Source organism: Choloepus didactylus, chromosome 13 (genome assembly GCF_015220235.1).
Source record: "Choloepus didactylus isolate mChoDid1 chromosome 13, mChoDid1.pri, whole genome shotgun sequence".
Lineage (NCBI taxonomy): Eukaryota > Metazoa > Chordata > Mammalia > Pilosa > Megalonychidae > Choloepus > Choloepus didactylus.
Window position 1 is genome coordinate 33894551 of NC_051319.1, and position 24496 is coordinate 33919046.

Here is a 24496-nt window from a genome sequence, read left to right on the forward strand (position 1 = left end):
AACCCTTGGGTGTCTGTGAATCCCAGGTTAAGCACTTTACCAGAGTGGCTTCTTGGCTACTGGCCCAAAGGACAGTCACATGGACTAATAAGAACATCTTCTTGTTGTATCTACTTACAAAACCCAACTTTCACAGTTCATCCCTAACTGGCAGGCTTCTGTAGTATAAGTTTAATGGTGAGAAATGAAGGTGAAATTCATTTTGGGAATTAGAGTCAATGTAATACTTGCTTTGTCGTTTTGCTAAGGTGACCAGATATCCGTACAACAGATAGTCAAGATTTTAGACCACTTTTCAAAATAAACTTTTAGAATTGTCTTGACTTCATTTTAGGGCTTCCAGGTCTCTTGAAGGAAGCTGAGACAGCTAGTACAGAAGTGGTGTAACAGCCAGATGAAGGTAAGAGAGGGCCTACATCAAGATGTGGCATGCGAGTGGGCATGGGATTGGGAGCAGGGAGAGGCAAGAAACACTGGAGCTCAGGCATGGCAATGAGCACAGGCCCAGCAGAGTTTAGCACAGCTTCATCCCCCTCAGGCCTGGGGCAGCCACAGAGTGTGGGCCAAGCAAGGCAGTTTTACCCATTTCACACTGGATACCTTTGCAACTACTTCCCCAGCATGAACTGAAATACCACATTAGTAGAAATAAAAATGCAACCTACCCTTTTGTGGTTTTGGGGAACTCGTTTTATTTTAGGGACTAAAAGGAGGCAAAGGATATAGTGATGTCCACAATTAGACAATATCTATATAGAATGTATTTTCAATAAAACAAAAGAATTTAATATCTTAGAAAAAATATGTTTTAATCTTTATGTTTTAATCTTTACAGTGTAGTTTTTAATTTTGGCATCATTTTTTAAAAAGTGACATTGCAATATATTTTTTAAAATGTGTACAATTTTTGTAGTAAATTATATTGACATAGGCCAAATTTTATAAATGTATATATATATATAGTTTTTTGTATAAGTGCTGTTTTTTAGCTAATGGCTAGGTAAAGAAGCATCACTTTTAGCAAATAAATTAAAGGGATGGTAAACTTGAAGGGATGATACCCAAGTGTTCATATTTACTTACTTGTTCCTGAGTCAAATACAGAGCATTTCCAGACAAATGTCTAAGGGCACTACACATGCTTTGATAAAGGTTGAGTCAAAGCTTGATGAGGGAACTGCTATGAATAAAAAAAAAATAGGAATTCAAATTGTGTTGTAGGCTTAGGAAATGTGGAAATGAGATCGTATCAGAGAACAACAAATTTACTTTTACTTTTGAAAATAACCACTTTTCTGAAATTGTAAATAACATATAATACAGCTGGTGGAAAATACTCAGGCTGATGATCAGCCACACTCAATACCACTTCCTGAGCTCGCCTGAAGTGACACTGGCTTGTGGAACTCTCATTTTCTAGTCCCTCTCACAGAAGTTTGATGATGACAAGTCCCAGCCATGGGTTTATCCAGGGATGTAGTTTAAAATTGAACTATGGGAAATACACCACTACAAAGATTCCCTAGAATTCATCTTTGCAGTGTTTTAAATGGAACTGTGTAACATTCGGGGTCCCTTGCTTCCGTGAAGAATTCATTCCCTGCTTTTCTTTATAGGAAGCCATTTCTTTCCTGGAACATTTAGAAAATGGCACACAGCGATCTGGGAGCTGTAGGAGGATTAAGAATGACCTTTAGCTGAGGAGACCTGCAGCACATCCCAGGAGATTCTGACCTATTTTCTTTTTATATGTATAAAGTTGCACCTCTAAGGAAAATGCTGGCAAGGTTCCAAGCCAGCCTTCAAGCAGATGCTAAATATTCTCAGAGAACAGCCTTTAATCAGTAGATAAATTGTCTAAAAACACATCAAGGTAAATCCCGGGTCAAATTTGCTAAAGGCGCTCCCATTCAAAGTGGGGCTGGGATTTTTTTTAAAGGAGGGGACAAAAGGTAAGGTTGTATATTGTGGCAACACTTGTTTCTTACACCTGTTTATTATGCAACAGGTTGCAGAGCACTTTCACATCAATTGTTTCATTTGATTTTTTTTTTTTTTTTGGCCATAAGTTTAATAGAGCAATGATATAGTTATTAAGAGTTACACAGTTATATAATAGACATAATTAACAAGGGGGAAGAACACTCTTTTTTTATTCTCTTCCTGTGTGTTAAATAGTTAATACAGCAGATGTAGCAATTGAGGGATAAATCATGTTCCACAAATAGATTTATTTGGAAAGAAAATAAACATTGATGGAGTATCTATTATGAAACAGGCTTTGTGCAGGAATCTTGACATGCATTATCCTACTTGATCCTTATAACAGATTGGTGGTATTAGAAATCTTACAGAAGAAAAAAACCCTGAAGTTCAGAGAGGAGTGGTTTCACTAAGGGCACACAGAGAGTTAAACCTGTGTTTGCGTAACTCCAAAGTCCATTGTCTTGCCACCATACCACCCTACCTCAAGTAATTTACAATGAATATTGCTTGTCATTTCTTCTCTTCCTTTTTGAATTTGTCATCCTTTCAACTCTTTTCTTAATTCTCTGTAGCACCTTTCATCATCAGCATCATAAGAATGGTGATCATATGGTTACTTCTAGATTTGTCTTCTTACTCATGTTATAACCAGATGTTTCTTGAAAGTAGGTTTTGAGGCTTACTCATTTTTATAGATAGCTGCATATAAGTAGTGTCATCTTACATGCTGACTGACATCTAATATCTACTCCATAATGTTTTTGAATGGAACTAAGTGAAGCAAAATTTTCACAATTAAGGGAACCCATAAACTAGAGAGTTAAAAGAATAATATTCTAGTTAAAAGGTGGTAGTGTAAAGTTATTTTTTCTTTACCTCCTTCCATGAAAACTACCAAAGTTATTTTTAAAAGGATGAAATTTTGATATGAAAAATTCATCCACAATGAAACCGGGGAAATAACTAAAATCTCAGATAACATTATCTGCCAATTATGGTCAATCTCAGCCAAGTCAAGAGAGGCTATAGAAAGCTAAAACACATTCTAAATTACAAGTAGGATACAGATTTCTCTGAAACTAAGCAATAAAAGGAGCCCAAGTTATGTTCTTTTACTTAGAACATGGATTGAGTTTGTAGATGGGACAAGGAGAAACATAGAACATCCCTCTGTGGGCTTGTTCTACATTGCACAGTAGAGAGGATGACCAGATAGGTGGAAGGAAGTTATTGGGCAGGACAGTTATATTCCCTGAAAATAGAATTCCTATGCAGGAGATGAGGCAGAGAGGATGAAAAAGGGGAAATGGCAACTAAGTGGTTGATCAGATTCAAACAAGTCACTATAAATACACATTAAATGGCCATATAAAAGTTTATTGAGTTGGGAGTCTCCACCATGTTCCTTACTGGCATCTTGCCTGGGAGCGCCATTGACTTGAGAGGTCACAGCCTATGGCAGATGTGGCTAAAACTATTCTGAGCAATCAGACTCAATTTGATGCCTACATCTGCCCCAGCTCACCCCTGGCTCTTCTCCATAATTTATAAACAAATACAAGCCAGAGAGAACCACCTCCCTCCAGATCTGAGAGAGTCTATGTTTTCATGTAGACTTAGGCATATCAACAACATCCAAAGCAAATTAAAAAAAAAAAAAAGAGGAAAGAAATGCAACAATCAAAAGGCAGATGAAGAATAATACTTCTAAGAATTATTCCAGCAAATCAAAGAATTTCAGATGTATATTTGCTTACATTCTGAAAGGATTTAAAAAATATACATAGTCTTTGAAAAAAGAATTTAAAAGTGAGCTATAAGAAATCAAAGAAGAAAAGGCAAAAGAAGATAAAGTGAGCTAAAAGAGCTGATGAATGAAATTGAAGATAATAAAACCAAATAGAAAGGAAAATGACATTAGAACAGTTATTGTTGAAAACATGTTTGGTGATACAGAGGTCAGACTAGAGAGAATTAAATAGAGGTTAAAGGATTATAAAAATGAAATTAAGGAGAGCAAAGACAGCATTATAGACATCCAACAGTCAGCCGGCATATGGAATAATAGGTGTCCCTGAAGTAGAGAAAAAAACAAATGGAACAGGAAAAAAGAAATGTCAGGAATAGAAAAAACTCCACTGCAATAAAGGATGATCTGACTTGGCAGATTAAAAGAGATTTCAGGGAAAAAAAATACAACTGATCATGGAATGATCAATACGAAGACACATAATCCCAATGGACATCTAGATATAAAAAGCAAGTTTCCTATAAGTGGGGGACAAAGAATAGGCTGGCCTCAGATTTCTCAACAGAGATATTCAATTAGAGTAACAAGTAAACATCAAAATCTAGTTAACTAAGAGATAAGTAAAAATAAAGCCTCAGAAAAGGGAAGGCTCAGTGTTAGAGACTGGGGAAGAGACTTAATCCATTTAAGTATAACACTAAATTAAATGCACACAAAATTATAGTCAAAGAACAGAATTTAACTATTATAAATCCTAAACATATAAATGTACAATATAATATAAACATGTAATATAGCATAATATAATAGTCAAGATTGTGGGTAGAGAAACGGAAAATTAGCTTGTTTTCTTCTCACCTCATTTACCGCATGGAGCCAATAGGGACCATCAAAAGTTGAACTAAAGAAACAAAATTTACTTACTCACTTTTAGAAATTAATCATGTACAATATTTCAAAATTTTGTATTTGTTATGATTTCTGAACAGCCTCTAAACATCTTTGTATTTTATGGTTTTCTTAAACTTTGCAAGGATTTGATGAGTTAGGCAAGGTAAAGTAGAGATTGTGAACAGGGATAGTTATTAAAAGTTAAACCATTCAATTAAGAAGAGAACCTATCTGTCTATTGTTGGTAATTTCCAGTTTTTTACCCTTAGGAATAATCTGAATCTCAATCAGGAGTGATTAAATTGTGAAATTATGATATAAATAAAGGAATATCTTGCAGCTATTAAAAAGAATGAAATAACTCGATATGTACTAACAGGGAATAATGTTCAAGAAATGTTGTTAAATAAAAAATTTAAATGACAGATCTATAGTTTATCCCTAACAACAACAACAAAAAACTTGTGCATGGATATATTTTATATGCATATATGTATATATATATGTTTGTATAAACATAAGAAAGGATAAACATAAACTTCTTAGTGGGTCCCTCTGGAGTGTAGGGTTAGTGATAACAGGGGCATATATTTTTACTTTATTTACTGCTATACTATTTGAAATTTTTGCAAAGAGCAGAAATGAATTTTTTTAACAGAAGATAAAGAGATATTTTCTATTCTATTCTATTCTATTCTATTCTATTCTATTCTATTCTATTCTATTCTATTCTGCATCATCAAAACAATCATGGTCAGTGAGTTAGAAATATAATCTGGTGAAACTGGTTTGTTTATATCAAAGCATTTTTAAAGGATTTTGTTTATTTATTTTTAATTCAATTTTATTGATATATATTCACATACCATACAGTCATCCAAAGTGTACAATTGTTCACAGTACCATTATGTAGTTGTACATTCTTCACAATTAATTTTTGAACATTTTCATTACCACAAAAATAATATAATAAGAAGAGTAAAAATTAAAGTAAAAAAGAACACCCCAAGCATCCCATCCCTCCATCCCTCCCTATTATTCATTTACTTTTTGTCCCCAGTTTTCTACTCATCTGTCCATACACTGGATAAAGGGAGTGTGAGCCACAAGGTTTTCACAATCACCTGGTCACACCATGTAAGCTATAAAGTGACACAATTGTCTTCAAGAACCAAGGCTCCTGGGTTGCAGTTCAACAGTTTCAGGTATTTCCTTCTAGCTATTCCAATACACTAAAAACTAAAAAGGGATATCTATATAATGCATAAGAATAACTTCCAGGATGTCCTCTCAACTCCATTTGAAATCTCTCAGCCACAGAAACTTTATTTTCTTTCATTTCTCTTGGTAGTCCCCAGTGCTTGTGGGAATATCAGTAATTCCCCAGGTGGGGAAGTTTAATATTTCCACATTTTTTCCCCAGTCCCTGAAGGGGGCTTTGCTAATACATGTTTATTCTTTACCCAGATTACTCTGGGATGTATCAGGGCTTCACAGTAACCTGTACAAACTGACCAGATCTCACTCCCTATTCAAAGTTTCATGTAATTATGGCATTTGAATAAACTGACCATACAAGTTGAATTATGTAATGTGCTATAGAAAATAAAGATTTTGCACCAAACAAACATCACTTCCTTTGGTCGCACACAGAAGTTGAAGTTTTAAAACACCATTAATATTATTCCTTACCCTTTAGTCTGATTTACCTTAGTCCTAACCAAGTCCATTTCGTTCATATCTCTGAAGTCTGATTTCTTTTTCAGCATCTTTAACATTTGCTGAATGGGGTAATGTGACATTCATAGCGGTCTAATTCTAGATCTGAGTCTCAGGTGTCATGTCACACAGATACCAGAAGTTCCAAGGACTGACCCAGTTATACACAAAGAGCTCAGCATCTCAGAATTTAGAAATAATCATTACAACTCAGGAATAGATGTAACTACTGAAAGAGCTTATAACCTAGGCACCTTCCCCTGATAACCTGTGCTCTCAAATTCAATTCTCAGAGTTTGCACATTATAGTTAGTCCATATTAATGAGGCATTATAATGTTTGTCTTTTCCTTTCTGGTTTATTTCACTCAACATACTGTTCTTAAGTTTCATTCACCTAGTTGCATGACTCACAATTTCATTCCTTCTTGTAGCCATGCAATATTCCATTGTATGTGTACACTACGGTTCACTGTTCCATTTATCAGTCGAAGTACCCTTAGGCCACCTAAATCCATTGTGAATTGTGACTACTACAACCATAAACCCCATTGTGCAAGTGTCCATTCTTGTCCCTGTTCTCAGTTCTTTCAAGTATATACCCAATAACAGGGTTGCAGGACCATATGGCAACCCCATACCTAGCTTCCTGTGGAACCACTATGCTGCCCTCCAGATGGGCTGTACCAGTCTACTTCCCCACCACAAGTGATTAGGTACATCCCTCTCTCCACATTTTCTCCAGCACTTGTACACCTCTATTTATTTTTTGAACAGTTTTATTCACATACCATACATTCCTTCCTAAGTAAACAATCAAAGATTCCTGGTATATTATGCATTCACCACCAAAATCTGTAAGAGGACATTTCCTTTTCTTCTGTGAAGAAGGAGGAAGAGGAGAAAATAGAAAAAAGAAAAAAGTAAAAGAAAAAAAATGACTAAAAAAAAGAAAAGATAAAATAAAAATAAAATAAAAGACAGTATAAAGGTCAGACAACAACAGCAATGCGAAGAATCCCATACCCTTCCCTTATATCCCCCTCTTATAGACATTTAGCTTTGGTATATTGCCTTTGTTACATTAATGGAAGCATATTAAAATGTTACTGTTAACTAAAGAGTTTAGTTTGCATTGGTTGGATTTTTTTCCCCAATACCATCCCATTCTCAACACCTTGCAAAGCTGACATTCATTTGTTCTCCCTCATGTAATAACATTCTTATATTTGTATGTTTAAACACATGCATTGACCATTCTAGGTGTCCCTGAGTTATATAGTGCCAGCCTTTATCTTCTATCTTTCCTTCTGGTGTCATACATACACCTAATCTTCCTCTTTCAACCATACTCACAGTCATTTTTGTTCAGTGTACTTACAGTATTGTGCTACCATCACACAGTATTGTGCTACCCATTTCTGGATCAATACAATCAATCCTCTTGAACATTCTATACTCCTTCAGCATTAAATGCCCTATCTCCTGATATCTTCACTTCTACATTCTTCTCCTAACATCTCTCTCCTGTCTTTTCCTATCTCTCTGTAGATTCCCTTTAGTATTTTGTGTAGAGGAGGTCTCCTGTTCACAAACTCTTACAGTGTCTGTTTATCTGCAAATATTTTAAACTCTCCCTCAGTTTTGAAGAAGAATTTTGCCAGATATAGGATTCTTGGTTGGCAATTTTTCTCTTTCAGTATCTCGAATATATCATACCACTGCCTTCTCACCTCCATGGTTTCTGCTGAGAGATCTGCACTTAGTCTTATCAAGTTTCCCTTGTATGTGATGGATTGCCTTTCTCTTGCTGCTTTCAGAATTCTCTCTTTGTCTTTGATATTTGAATATTTGATTAGTAAGTGTCTTGGAGTAGGTCTATTTGGATCAGTTCTGCTTGGGGTGTGCTGTGCTTCTTGGACCTGTAATTTTATGTCTTTCATAAGAGTCAGGAAATTTTCATTGATTATTTCCTTTGTTATTCTTTCTGCCCCTTTGCCCTTCTCTTCTCCTTCTGGGACACTTATGACATGTATATTTTGTGCTTCATGTTGTCATTCAGTTCCCTGAGACCCTGATTATATTTTTCCATTCTTTTCCCTATCTGTTCTTTTGTGTGTAGGATTTCAGATGTCCTGTCCTCTGGTTCACTGATCCTGTCTTCTGCCTCTCCAAGTCTGCTGTCATATGTCTCCATTGTGTTTTTCATCTCTTCTATTGTGCTTTTCATTACCATAAGTTCTGCTATTTGTTTCTTCAAGTTTGTGAATTCTTCCTTATGCTCACCCAGTGTCGTCTGTATATCCTTCAACACTTTTGTCACATTTTCTTTCAACTCATTGATTTGTTTTAGAAGATTTGTTTGAACATCTTTAATTAGCTGTTTCAACTCCTGAATCTCAGTTGACGTGTTATAGTTTGTTTCTTTGACTGGGCCATATCATTGTGTTCCCTGGTGTGGCTTATGATTTTTTTGCAGTCTAGGCATCTAAATTTCTTGATTAGTTTATTCTGGAGGTTGTTTTCTCTCTTTTGCTTAGGGTTTTCTTGTTGGTTGCCTTTGATCTCTTTCTTTTCTTTGTTTCTCTCATTTGCCAGTTGTCAGATTGGCTCTGCCTCCCAGTTTTCCCCCCAAAATCAGATGCCCACCATGGCCTGCCACAAGGATGGGAGATAGGCACTGGGCACCCCAGTAAGTTCACTGTGTGTGGTAATATAGATCTGCTGGCTTCCAGTGGTGCTCTGTTTTTTGCTGACCAGCAAGACCTGGGTTTATTTTAGAAAACTGCTTTAATAGTTGGGTCTTCCATATTTCCCAGCCAAAACAGGGCTGGGTTTCCATACAGGGCATGTAGACCAACTCGTGTCATCCTAAGAAAGGGTCTGGAACATCTTTTTAAAAGTGTTTCAGTTCCTTTGCACCTTCTGGACTATCCAGCATATAGCATTGTTCAGTAACTTGATCGTCCTCAGAAATGGCTTTGCCTGAGCACAGGCTGTGTCTGCACAGGTGAGCTGGAACTGTGGGATTCCTATGCCCTCACTTTGCTGGCAAAAATCTGGCCCTATGTGGGGCTCCACCTGTGGCAAAGTACTCCCTCAGCTGACCCAGTACTCCAGCTGTCCCCAAGACAAGGAAATGGTTGCCAGCTACTGTGTCCCTCAGGGGTGGGGGAAGGGCTTTCAGACTCAGGGCTGGAAACACAGTCTCTGCCAACATTTTCTCAGTCTCTTTGTCCCTCACTGATGTGGGCCTTTAAAATGTCCTCCCCTGTTCCCCAGGTCTTTGAATGGTGGGGGTATGTCACACTGCTGTGAGAGATTTTATAGCTGTGTCCATGGTGGGAGGGGTCCCATCTGCTGATTCCATGCCTTTCCCACACTGAGACTGAGTGTGTGGGAGAAGAGAGGGCTGGCTGGTCTTGGACAGAAGATTCCTAACTGATATTTCTTCTCTTTCTCTAATTTGGCATTGCAGGGTCCTTCTCTAGTCTATATCTTCCTCCAGAGTTTCAAACAATTAAGAATTGCCCTTTTTTAATTGAATCTTTGGAGAGAAGTTTTCAGTAGGTGTTTACATTGCCATGTTGATGACATCTCAAAGCTATATAACTTTAACTTCTAAAAGAGAGGTAGGTGGTAATAAATACTATTGAGTCATAAATCTATTAAAACAATGATAAACTAATCAAGAAATTTAGATGCCTAGGCTGCAAAAAATCACTATCTACAGTTGTGAGGAGGTTAGAAAGAACCAACAGAAAGCCCAATTACAAATGAGCACAAAACTTAAGTTTTGAGCTTCCTGGCGAACAAGCAAACAACATAGCATTGTGGACTACAAAGTTCTCCTTATCTATTTGAAGAAACACACAGGTTAGCCAGGAGAAATAAACTTTCTCCCGCAGCATAAACTCTAAGAAAACTTTATTACATGGACTTTAAAGGATGGTGGATAACAAAGTGTTGTTGAAAAGAATTATACAAGAAACAAGAAATGTTTCCCATATGGCCTTTTCTTATAGGGACTGTGGTTCTACAGAGGATACAGAGAAGGCTTAAGAGGTGAGATAGCAGAGCAGAGGTTGATAGCATTCTAGTGAAATGAATTGCTTCAGAAATAATTTTTAGCATAAAATCTAAAGCAGTATTTTCAAAATGTGTGTTCTTGGAATATCGATTCTACGAGAGACTCTGATAGAATGGACATACCATGTACTCTACTCCCTCTTGGAGAACACATTGACATATTAAAGGCCCTAAAAAGTTAACTTTGTTAAATCTAGCATTTTCCAAATGTATTTAGCCACAGAATTCTTTTTGATTAATGCTGACAAACATTACCCAGCATCTATGTTCCAGAGAGTATACTTTGGGAGATGCCAAAGTCTTACCTAGAACTGTGAGCCTCACCCTTCACCACTCATATGAATAACGTGGTGAACTTTTAAAACATATGTAGGCCCTGTCCCAAGAGATTCTGGTTCAATTGGTCTGGGTGGGGGCCGGGGCACCCAAAGGTTCAAAAACTCCCCAGGTGATTGTAATGAACAGAGAGTGTTGAGAACCCAAACCTTTGAATATGCATCAGTATCAGCTGGAGGGCTTGTTAAAACTCAAATTGCTGAGTCCCACCCTCTAAATTTCAGATTTAGTAGGGCTGAGATGGGGCTGAGAATTTGTATTGCTAACAAATCCCCAGGTGACCGCTGATGCTGCTGGTCAGTGGACAGATTTTAGGAACTACAGCTTTGAGGAGCAATTGCTAACATGGCCCAGAGGTTATTCTTGTTGAACATCAGTATCAGTTATCTTGACCTGGTCTTTGAATGGTGTCCAATCATCTCAATTCAGAGTGAAGAACAGGACAAAAGTGCAGCATGGTGCAGATTTCCTTTTGTTCTTGGCAGAAAGGCTATCCACATGCTGCAGCTATCAGGAATGCAAGCAGTAATGAGCATACTTTGCACTGACAGGTAGAAATTTAGATGGATGCATCCCACCTCTGGGCAGAATACAGGGGGAGGGAGGGTTACAGTGGTGGATGGGAGCCTGGGAGGGCCAAAAGCGATCTGTGGAGTGGCCCGAACTCAAGATGGTCTTAGCAGAAAGGGAGGCATTTTCATAGCAGATTGGGGTGTTTACCTGGTTGCCTGGGCAATGAGGAGGAAAACCTAACTCAGAGCACAGGTAGGGGAGTGGAAATTTTACCTCCTGTACAAGGGGATTTATTTCACTCCTATAGGAAACACTACATTTCAAGGAGGCAGAATGTGAGTGGGCTATGAGAAGATGTTGCCGGGCCTCCTCAGTCACCAGGTAAATCTTGGGGATTAGCACTAAGTCAGAGAAATTGAGCCCTTGAAGCATGCTGGCAGGAAGTGGGGTACAGTAGAGTGACAAGACTTGCATTCTTGTCCTAGTGCTGACATCCTGTGACCCATCTGGACCTCTTTCTTCCTGGCAAGTTGTTTTATCTCATGCAAAAAAGGGTTTACAAGGGAGGATCAGTTGAGAACATGGTGAAAATGTTTGGAAAAGGCACAAAGTGTTGGGCTTCCCTAATTTTACTCATTTTCTTTCCTAGAAAGTCCCCCTCTTCAGCTTCTTTCTACTACTCCTCTTGTTTTGATTTCTTGATTGCCCACCCAGAATCTTGTTCGAGTAGTACACACAGATCCTTTCCTGGCTGCTGACAACAGGGAAAGCTGGTTGGCAATTTTAATATGCAAAGGCTTCCTTTTTTCCTTTTCTTTAGAGAAACTGCCTCTGAGTGGTAGGGTTCTCTTAGGTGGCCTAGACTTCCTGCTCTAACCTAAGAAACCTCCACCAGCAGAGGGTACCTGCCCATCCTGGTTCTCTGTGCACTCATTATGCACCAGCCTCCATCTCCTAGAAGGCAGAGGGCTCTAAAATTCCTGGGAGACTCGCTACTGCTTCCTCCCCGTGTCAGACTTTCCCCTGTGAAAGCACATGGACGGGTTTGAGAACCACTGGCCAAAACAATTTTATCTTGCTATTTTGGAAACTTTCCTCAGAACTTATTAGCAACATCAGAAGGCCACCAGATAAGAAACTTGAGTACCAAAATGCCTCTGATAAGGCAAAAAAAAAAATCTGAAAAGTCTGAATCTGAGAAGGGAACCAGAAATGTTGAGATAGGACAAGCAGCAATCCAGGGGAACAAGTTCAACAACAAAAAATCATGACCCTAAATGGTTTTTATTAATGAGAAGCTAGTAGGATAAACATAAATATACATTCAATAAGTGCTAAATGCCTTCTTGTCTCAGAGCCTTTCCAACATCTCTTTTCCTGGTACTCTCTCCTCTCAATCCACCCCCACTCATCATTTAAGGATTAGCTCACCGGACACCTCCCTAGGGAGGCTTTACCCCATTCCCTCACTGGGCCACAGCCCTTTACTAGTCATTCTCACAGATGCCCTTCTAATCTGCAGCATTTACCACAATTGTGGTCAAATAATTTGTGGAATTCATGTTTGTCTTGTTCAAGGGTATATTCCCACTCCTTAGCACAATGCCTAGGTGTGCATAAATATTTGTTAAATGAATGGATGCATGCTATGAATGAGGAACTCACAAACAGGACCCTTCCTGTCAGCTTTCGTTGAAGGCACAAGACAAAATGTATTCAGGTGCTGAAGCACATACTCAGGTCTCAGGACTTGCAGAGGAGGTATTTAAAAAGAAAAAGCAAAACAGTTTCTCTCCTTAACTCCTTGTTCCTCTCGCTGGTATAAGAGGTTGAAGTTGAAGTCTGCTGATGTCTGAAACCAAAGGGTTTTTATGGAGTGTTGATGTGATTAGCCCCTCCCACAAGGCTAATAAGAGCCTTGTTTATGACTGGGGTGGGAGGGTGGGTAAGGACCAGATATAACACCTCTATTTGGCATTTTGGCTCTGGTCATTCTAAAATGGGCCCTAAGCTACCAGCTTCTTGCCTGAAGCAGCCTGGGGTGTGCTACTGGGGGCAGATGCTGAGGGGCTCTGCAAGGGTCAGCCAACGGAAAGGCCCTCCAACAGCCTGAGAGGCTGGGGGAGCCCAGAAGGGCATTGGCCAAGGCACCCAGGATGGGCTCTGACAAAGCCCAGATTTCAGAGTTGTTGGTCAAATAAGACCTTTCCTGCTTCTCATCTCTTCTCTCTACTCTGTTCCTTCAACCCTGGGGAAACCAGAGGCAGCTGAGTAGTGGGAAGAGGGGGAGGACGGAAAGAAGCACTTGGCTTCCAGCCAAAAGCAGTCCCCAACTTAAAGAGAAGAGAAACTTTGATTATTAAATTATTAATGACAGGCATAACTTGGCAATATTGTGGGTTCAGCTCCAGACCACTGCAATAAAGTGAATATTGTAATAAAGCGAGTCATACAGATTTTTTGGTTTCCCAGTGCATATAAAAGTTATGTTTACAGTATACTGTAGTCTATTAAATGTGCCATAGCATTATGTCTAAAAAATTGTATACCTTAATTTAAAAATACTTTATTGCTAAAAAATGCTAACTATCATCTGAGACTTCACTGAGTTGTAATCTTTTGCTGGTGGAGGGTCTTGCCTTGATGTTGACGGTTGCTGACTGATCAGGATGGTGGTTGCTGAAGGTTGGAGTGGCGGTGGCAATTTCTTAAAATAAGAAAACAATGAAGTTTGCCACATTGATTGACTCTTCCTTTCATGAAAGATTTTTCTGTAGAATGTGATTCTGTTTGGTAGCATTTTACCCATGGTAGAACTTCTTTCAAAATTGGAGTCAAATCCTCTTCAACCCTGTCACTGCTTTAACAACTCTGTTTATGTAATATTCTAAATCCTTTGTGGTCATTTCAACAATGTTCATAGCATCTTCATCAGGAGTAGTTCCCACCTCAATAAGGCACTTTCTTTGCTCATCTATAAGAAGCAACTCTTCATCCATTCAAGTTTTATCATGAGATTGCAGCAATTCAGTCACATTTTCGGGCTATACTTCTGATTCTAGTTCTCTTGCTATTTCCACAGCTGCAGTGACTTCTTCCACTGAAGTCTTGAGCTTCTCACAGTCATTCATGAAGGTTGGAATCAACTTCTTCCAAACTTCTAACTTTGATATTTTGACCCCCTAAGAATCTCAAATGTTCTTAATGGCATCTAGAATTATGAATCCTTTCCAGAAGGTTTTTAATTTACTGTGCCCAGATCCATCAGAGAAATCAGTATCTATGGCAGCTATAGCCTTATGAAATGTATTTCTTAAATAAGACTTGAAAGTCAAAGTTGCTTCTTGATCCATGGGCTGCAGAATGGATAGTGTGTTAGCAGGCATGGAAACATTAATCCCACTATACATCTCTATCAGCACTCTTGGGTGACCAGGTGCATTGTTAATATTTTGAAAGGAGTCTTTTTTTCTGAGCAGGAGGTCTCAACATTGGCTTAAAATATTCAGTAAACCATTTTGTAAACAGATGTGCTGTCATCCAGGCTTGGTTGTTTCATTTATAGAGCACAGGCTGAGTATATTTTGCATAATTCTTAAGAGTCCTAGGATTTTTGGAATGGTAAATGAGTATTGGCTTCAACTTAAGGTCACCAGCTGCATTAGCCCCTAAAAAGAGATTCAGTATGTCATTTGAAGCTTTGAAGCCAGGCATTGACTTCTGTCTAGCTAAGAAAGTCCTAGATGGCATCTTCTTCCAATCTAAGGCTGTTTCATCTACAGTGAAAATCTGTTAAGTGTGGCCACCTTTATCAATTATCTTAGCTAGATCTTCTGGATAACTTGCTGCAGCTTCTGCATCAGCACTTGCTGCTTCACCTTGCACTTTTATGTTATAGAGATGGCTTCTTTCTTTAAATTTCATAAACCAACCTCTGCTAGCTTCAAACTTTTCTCCTGCAACTTTCTCATCTCTCTTAGCCTTCATAAAGTTGAAGAGAGTTAGAGCCTTGTTCTGGATTATGCTTTGGCTTAAGGGAATGTTGTGGCTGGTTTGCTCTTCTATACAGACCACTAAAATTCTCTCCCTATCAGCAATAAGGCTGTTTCACTTTCTTAACATTCATGTGTTCACTAGACTAGCACTTTTAATTTTCTTCAAGAACTTTTCCTTTGCATTCACAACTTGGCTAATTGTTTGGTGCAAGAGGCCTGGCTTTTAACCTATCTTAGCTTTTGACATGCCTTGCTCACTAAGCTTAATCATTTCTAGCATTGATTTCAAGTGAAAGATGCGTGAGTTTTCCTTTCACTTGAACACTTAGAGGCCATTGCAGGGTTATTAATTGGCCTAATTTCAATGTTTTTGTGTCTCAGTGAACAGGGAGCCCTGAGGAGAGGGAGAGAGATGGGGAACAGCCAGTCAGTAGAGCAGTCAGAACACACACAACATTTATCCATTAAGTTCACCATGTTATATGTATATGGTTCATGGCACCCCAAAGCAATTACAATAGTAACATCAAAGATCACTGATCATAGATCACCACAACAGATGTAATAATGAAAAAGTGTGAAATATTGACTGAATACCAAAATGTGACATAGAGACACGAAGTGAGCACATGTTGTTGGAAAAATGGCACTGACAGAATTGCTCGATGCAGGGTTGCAATGAACCTTCAATTTGTAAAAAATACAGTATCTGCAAAGCACAATAAAGTGAAGTGCAATAAAACAAGGCATGCCTGTACTGAAATGAGACCCACAGTAAAAGTGACCACAGGACTCATCATCTAAGAGTAGCTGTCTTGAGGAATTATGGGACCAGCCAGAGATTTCATCCCTGAGGCCAGAGAGGTAAGTTCCCAAAGTGAGTTTGCAAGGGCAAATGTTAGAACAAATCGTGATGCTTTATGATTTTGCCCCATCTATTCCTTCTAGTTCAATCAACAGTCTTTATTTAATCCTCACATAACCATGCCGTGTAGGTGTTATCCTCATTATTGGAATTGATAGGAGGAAGGACCAAGGGTTTGGATGTGTTGCCCTGGGTCACAGGTTGGTGAGTCCCAGAACTCAGGGCTCAAATCCAAGGTGTAGGGCTCCATGTTCCATTCTTTCGCTCTCTATACCACAAAGCATTTTCAGTTTTACTTCCCAAACTTTTCATGCCGTGCTTGTAGGACTGTGGGTCTGAACGGGCCTTCTCACTGCTTATGAACCAAGTTATCTTTAGCGAAACACAGGGGAAAATGGTAAGATGTGTACATTAACAGAAAGAAGCCAGGCAAAAATAGTTCATTCAGGCAAGAAGAGTGAGTAAAGAGAAGGAAGGAGCAGGTGGGGTGGTGATAATTGGCTACCACAGCAGTAAAGACTTGTCAGCAGGGGCAGAGATAGGGGAAGGAAGGATGAGAGTGGATAGGAAAGTGGCTTTGCCAGCAGTCCCCAGTGTCCCCTTATAGTTGTTCTCAGCTGCAGAGTTCTGTAGCTCAGGTGGCCCTGAGACCCCTGGAGACCCTCTTGGCACTTCTCTGACAAGGCTGACTTAAACGAACTCCATCCTTGGGAGGAGAAGGAAAGCTTACAGATGTAAGAGGGAGTCATTTTCACTGCAGCCTTTTCCCCCAAAGCATTTTACCTGTACTTAACCATGTCAATCTCCTATAGTAACTAGGTGGCAAGAGGACTTATGCTTACAGACAAAAAGGCTCTTTTAAAAACTCTCCGCCATGAGCCAACTGGAAAAGAAAATTAATAGAGAAAATATTAAAAGTTAAGATCAAGTTTGGAACAAATGCATCAGCACTATGTGTAAGTTACTGGTAGTCATAATGCTAAGAGAAGTGTCAAAAGATTCAGAGAGAAAACTTATTTCAAAAAGCAACCAGAAGCAGGGCCTTAAAAATGTTCTGGGTTGTGTCTACCCACCATGGGAGCTCAATTGCTGTTATGCAAAAATCTAAATTAACCCAATTGGGTGTATAGTTCTGGTTGGCTGTTTATCAGTTATACTGCTGCAAAACTTTCCATGTCCAAATAAAAGAAATAAACAAGAATAAACATAGAAAACTTGTGCCAGTTATTACTCTACATATGTGTTTCCACAACAACCTTATGAGGTAGATGCTATTCCCTTCATGGATGGGAAACCAAGGGGCAGAGGGGTTTAGAAACTCGCCCACGGTCTACACTTTGTGAGTAGCAAACTACTACTAAATTCCAGTCGGGCCGTCTGGCTCCACTGTATTCTTAGCCACTCCATGCCACGGCCTGTGGTATGACGCATCTTGTTTGGCACTTTTAGCATTCCCCATCTTTGTATTATTTTCCAGTAGTGGCCGCTGGGCAGTTCTCAGCCTCTACCTAGTAAAAGTGTGTAAACTCCTGGTGTTTCGTCCTTCTCTGCCATGGGCTGTCACTTAAACACCTTCATTTCATCACCTTTAAAATGAAGGCAATTGATCTGGATGCTGTTGACGGGCTCTGCTAGCTCTATCATTATAGGAATCCCAACGTCCTTCAATTAGTCTCCAAGTGTGTATTGCTTGTAAGGTTATAAAAGTGCTAGGCATAAAGCAGTAAACACACATGAATAAAAACACATGTTGTATTAAAAGAAATGTCAGGCTAGAGATGCTTCGAATGAAGATGGAAAAATCATGCACAATATTATTATTCAGACTGCTGCTCTCAACCACGTCGTTGAGAAGGGAGAGTAAAACTACTGAAAAAGTATATTAATAGGAAATAAAATCAGAGCTTACTGTAAGTTATGATAAACAATGGAAGTAACTTTTTTTAAAACATTTCATTTCATATTCCAAACTATTATAGATACTGTTTAGATGCTTAAATCCTAGAGGTGACTCGAGGAGTGAATGCCAATGTTCGAAAGAGATGTTCCCTTTGTAGATGCCCAGTTTGTCAATAAAGGCAAAAAGACCCCAAAGTGGAGACAGTCTGCCATGGGCCTGCTGGTAACTAGTTCCTAAATCATTACTTTGGGGAGATAAGGCAGCAAGGCACATGAAACTAAATTGATATAGTAGGCTCTTGCAGTAATTCAAATCCTGTCATCTGCATTTTGCTATAACATTTGAATAGTTTGCCTCATTTATTCTTTCAATAAGTTATAATTGAGCACCTTCTATATGCCAGGCATTAGCTTAAGGAACTGGGAACACTGATAAATAAGATAGCCTCTACCCTCATGGTACTGATTTAATTACAATGCAATTAGTATTTAATTATAATTGCAATAAATGCCATGAAGGAATAGTGTAAAATGGAAGAGAGCATATACCAGGATGACTCGAGTTAGTCTGGGAGGTTAGGGAAGGCTTCCTTAAGGAAGTGATGTTTATGCTTAAGATGAGAAGGAATTAGCTAACTGAGGAAGTGGTGGAACTGGTGGTATAGAGGAAACAGCTAAGTAAGGCTACAGGATAGGAGGTGCAAGGGGCACTGGAGAACCTGAAGTAAGGTCTGTGTGACTGGTGGGAAGAGTGGGTGTGGCATGGAATGAGACTGGTAAGGTAGATCATGCTGCCTGTCTACACCACAATGGAATTCTGTAAGCCCATCTAGAAACATGAAGTACAGAAGGGCAGTCAGCCATTGCTCTAGAAGGTCCAGATTTGGAACTTAAACATGGTGGCTAGCTAATTATGTGGGCTCATCTTTAGGAAGCACTCTCCTGTGTTTTATAGACCTAGACATGGAATTCTTATTGTCCATCTACAAGTGTCCACATTGTACCAAGTAACTAGTTATAGTAAGCAAAACCGGTCTGGCCAGCCCAGTTGATTAGGCAGGCCGGAGTTGAAAATGACACATCTCCACCATCACACATAATCGTCTTGACCCCAACTTGAGAGAATTAGGCAATCATAAAAATGTCAGCGCCACCTGCTGCACTGCCAGCCTTCCATCCCAGACTTGGAAAGGTAAAACCAGTAGAGCAGGTATGTGTAAGTCTAGCGTTTAATAAAACAAATTCCAAGTACCCCACCTTGAAACCTCAAGCCTTTCTCTGCCTTTGCCCCCTTTGCAATCACTCAAAATGGACTCATTCTCACCTGGAAAATAACTCACCAACAAACTGTCCCTATTGCGTTTGGCAGATAATCCCTAATTTAAATATTGTGTATTCATGGATTGCAAAGTGCCTTATAAACAATAATTAAACCTCTTCCATATCCTAGTAAGGGGGCATAAATTCACTTTACAGCTGAGGAAAGAGTCAAGGTAAAAGACATTTACAATGCCCAAAGTCTGGTGGGTGGAGGGACTGGGGAATACTGCCAGTACAATGACATTTCAGAACTTTATCCTTCTTTGAAACTCCTCACAAAACTAACCACACTCCAGGGTCACTGCTGGCAAAAATCATTCTGTTTTTTTAATATCTATGCTTAACTGAGGCTTTCTTCCTTCCTCTTACATTATTTCTTTAGAAAACTTTTACAATCTGGTGGTTAAGGATTCAGCTAGTAAATCATTTGTATGTCTAATTCAGACTGGATGGATACCCCATTAGAGATGAAGCCTGTTACCAAGATAGCCTTAAATATTAACAGAAACTATGTGATCACAAAACTGTGCTCCTTCTCTTACCTCTACTTGCCCTGGCCCAATTCCTTTCAAATACTCCATTGTCAAGACTCCATATGTTAGAAAATAAAGGCAACATAAGAGAAAACAAATCTTTTTTAGAGTCATAAAATTTTTCTCAAAAACAGAAGTATTCTAGCCTCTCTTCAAATTTATTCTATCATTTCTGACAAAATTAACTCACTGAGAATAATCCACTAGACATCAACCCCATCCCCCACATTCTAGTCTCCTTTGAAGCAAAAGAGTTTGTCTAGCCTGTTGGTGTCTAGCCTACAAAGGGACAATTACTCTTATCCCAAATAGATGCAAACACACGGGGGGCAGTATGGAGTGGTTAACAACAAGGATGCTGGAATCTGGCTTTCCAGGCTCTACCATTTACTAGGTGTGTGAGGGTCAAGTTTCTTAACTTCTCTAAGCCTCAGTTAATTCACCTGTAACACGGGGATAACAGGGGTGTGGTGAGGAGAGATGGACGATGCAGGTAAAGCATGTAACATGGAGGAAACCCTCAATAGATGGTAACTATGATCATTGCTCCCCTAGTAGATGATGCCTCTGGAGGGCATGCCCTACACTTACGAAACAGGCAGGGTCCTAGAGTCACCAAGTAATATCTCTGTTCTAGGAGGATTCTTTACATTAGGGTATCAGAGAGCACTTTGTCATTTTTTTTTTTTTTAAAGACAAAATTAAGTGCCTTGAAATGAGACAAAGGAAAAACAAGTACCAGAATTGCAAAGTTAACATTTTTATTGAACTGAAGTTGGTGTAGAACAACAGGGGGCACCATGGCTGCTGATCTCAGTAGCAACTGATAAACCCCTGTGACATTTTACCTTTGAGAGTCCTAACATGGTTTGGGTGGAACAACTGAGAAACAGCATAGATTTTTTTTAACACTTGAAAATATTTAGAAATGAGCCTCACAGCCTTGTTCAGTTTTCAGGTTACAAAGAACATTGATAATATCATCTATTGCCTTCCTTTAGTAGTGTCAGTTAATAGCCTCCCCCAAAACGTTCCCATCTGGTACACATAAGAAAAGGATTTAGTAACACTTAGGCAAGTAATAAATTGTAAGAACTTTAAAAGTAGTACAGGCAATATGCCAAGCATACATGACTCCACACTTACACTGCTAGAAAGACAATGAACTGGCTAACGAGTTTCCATCAAGTTCTAGAAGCAAAGAATGCATTAATGGGGAGGGTAAGGCAACCAAGTAGAGTATGAACAGATGGATCATTTTTGTCTAAACCTCATTTCAAAACCTTGCTATGCAAGTAGGCATTTGTTTTACACAATAAGGTGAAACACTTTAAGGGAAAAGAGAACTCCTATAAAGGTTACAAGATCAACCAGAGATGAAGGAAAATTAATACTGAATTTATATAGTCAATGCATGTAGCAATGATATAACTGACCACACCAATTACTTTTGAGAGAGCAAGTACTGAACATCTACCATTACTTAAACAGTTGAACGTTAACCCATCTACTAAATTATTCCAAGGGAAACACATAACTAACAAGATAGGAAATGAAATTGTCACTTAAAAACCAAAACCATATCTAGTTAATGTTATTCTAGTTTGTTTAAAATCAGCTGAATAAAATTATGGGTGTTGGTAAAACTCTTCAAGAGTGCTTCAATTTATTTAAATGAAATGTGGTGATAAAACAACACAGTTCATTCTCTAATCTTGACACTGCTGTCTTACTGGTTCTCTCAAAAAAAACCTAAGTAAATACTGCAGAATAACTGATACTAAGTGGCCACCCATTCCTGCAGCAACCATTTGAGAGAATATAAAAATCTTGCAGTAGGACATGAATAATAATTATAAATATTTTAATAGGATTATGCCCATCTTCAAAAAGGGATGTAGCCTTGAGTAACAGCAGATTCAGAGATGTACAACTCTCAAATTTGCAACTGATGGACAGACACAATTTTGCAAGGATCTGCCCTATGTATATAACAAACATCCAAATTAAGGCTTTTACAGGTAGGTGGTCAAGTCTACGGGTGTGCAATGCTGGATTTCCAAAAAGCATCTCCAGATTTCATTGTTACCCAACTTGTAAACTAGAAGATGTGCTGATGTAGATGGGTAGGAGCTTCAAGGGCTAACAATGAACCAACTGGAAGGCTTGTTTGTAAACAGGATCTGAAATAAAAGTTGGCAGTGAAACAACTGAGGGGGTGCCCCACATCATGCAGAGGGATGGGCTTTTACAAGAACAAAAAGTCAATAGCTGAACTTCGGTTCTCAAGATTTAGAGACTTTAAGGTTTAGAGCTACATACAAGCCAGTGGTTCTCACACTTCAGCTTGCAAAAGACACCTAGAGGATACTTGTGAAAATGCAGATACCTAGGTCTTATACCCAGAGATTCTAATTCAGGTGATGCAAGTGGTCCAAGCACCTGCTTTTGAGAAACATTGCTCATAGCAAATAGCAGCAAACAGTCTTTGATTAAAAAGCCAAGATGTCCAAGAAATTACACCAATGAGGTCATTACCTACCTATAAACCCTTCAGGAGACTCCACCATAATAATGTGAGGACCACACTTATCCCTGATTAGATTTTCTTTTCTGTCTTTTTCAACTGAAAGTTTGAAATCAATTAACATTTAATAATGATTGTACCAATTCTGAGGTAAAAGGAAGAGCACCAGGGATCTTAATTCAAAAATAACAAAATTCCCTAGGAGGTCCATGCTACATAGAAATTAAATTTTACCTGCAGTAATGTTATAGAGCTGTAGTGCAAAGGGTCTTGTTTCAGTCTTTGTATACTCTGTATACTTTTACTGTATGATCTAATCTTTCCAGTTAATGTTCCAAAGAGAAAACATAATCTACATACTCTCTCAGGTTTTTAGATACCAACATTTTCTGGTTTACAGTGATACACAACAAAGTTATTAATTTATTTATTTTTGGATGTTGGAGACAAACATCTTTATTAAAGATACTACCAAAAATTTGGCAAACATTTCAAAACAGATTTGTAAACATAATGCTTCCCTTTTCAACTGGCAGCACTTTGAAAAGACAATACGATAAGACAACACAACTTGAATTAACATTAGTTCAAAATCCTTACATTTTTGACCATATAACTTATGTTCCCACATGATAAAACAAGTGATAGTTTAAATCAAAGTCAACAGATAAACTCCGTGAAATGAAAGTTTGTGCTGTTTGATGAATCACAGTATGTTATGGTTAAATATATCTGTTCTTTTTAATATTCCTGGCACCCAGGATGAAAAAAAATCTTTAAATATACATTTCATGTAGGTAATAGCTTCTTTGCATATCTCTCTTCAAAAAATACTTTATAGCAGTATATAAATAGGTTACCTACACATTTAATTTTATAATTTTGTCCCAAAACTATAGATCTGTTTCATTTTCATAACATATCGATTTTGCCCAACATTAATAAAGCTGACAAACTGTTGAAATGGAAATGCTTTTGTCTTCCACAATAGAAGTAGCAATTTGACAGAAAAAAAAAAAACCTACAGTAACACTCGTCAGTTGTTTAACCTGAGCGTTTGGCCTACTAAGAGTAGCAGCTTTTTTTCCCTTCATGCATGCTCACATCCACACAACCTCTGCACACACACAGTTCGAGCACACGCTTCAGACGCTGGTAGGCCACAGTGTGCTTCCCATTGCTCTAATCAAGTGGGAAGCAGTGTAGCTAATGACTAACCACACTATGTACACAACTAGCAAACACCTTAAGGCAACCATTGCAATGGGGGGTTAACTTGTAGGGCAGATTTACTGTTCTAGATCAAGTCAGCCTGTATATACATATGTGTATGTGTATCTATATACGTACATACACACTTTTCTATTTCTTAACCCTCCAAAACAATGTTTTAATTTTTTTTTTGTATTTTGTGCAAATTTCTAAATATTCTACCACTTAAGGCAAAGAGTTTGCATTAAGAAAGGTCAGAAAATAGGCTTATGTTTATCCAAAAGCATTTCACCTTGCACATCACTTTTTTTTTAAGCACACAACTTTGAAGTGTGGACACTGGGTCCCTAATATTTAAAAAAGTCATTTCTAAAGACAAACACAAGTTTCTGAGGAAAAAAAATGATGTGAAGTATAGATATTGGATTTCCAATATCTATCTAAAAAAATCATTTCTTATTGACAAACAGAAGTCTTGAGGGGAAAAAGGGACCAGAAAAAGCAGCTTCAAAATTGCAAAGAAGCAAAGTAAAGTGAGGAAAAAAAAAAAAAAAAAAAAAAGAACTCAAGTTTACTAATACTGAAACTTTCAACAGGCAAAGTTTCATCTTTTTAGAATCTTAGAGCAACTCATTTGGAATTTTAAATAAATAAGCTTAAGTTTATTCACATCTTCTGGTCCCAGCAGAGTTTTAGTGCCATGACTCTGCTTGCTGTTGGTCAAATTCACCTATTAGTCTTTTGATGTGAGCCAGCTTGTTATGAAGATACTCGCATCTATATTTTTCTTCATGGTAATTGGGACTAGACTGTGGATGGAAAAAAACAGTGGAGAATTAGATTGAAGAATTTTTAACACTTC

The 24496-nt window shown here is 38.3% G+C and overlaps 1 protein-coding gene across 1 annotated transcript in view; it reads right to left on the reverse strand.

Moving 5' to 3' along the window:
• Positions 1-20639: 20639 nt before the first annotated feature.
• The window catches only part of ELL2 (elongation factor for RNA polymerase II 2), an 83859-nt gene continuing 80002 nt past the window's right edge, over positions 20640-24496 (reverse strand). The window contains exon 12 of the mRNA XM_037802061.1: positions 20640-24443. Coding sequence (XP_037657989.1) covers positions 24327-24443 — 117 coding nt within the window. The 3' untranslated portion in view covers positions 20640-24326. The remainder of the gene's footprint in view (positions 24444-24496) is intronic.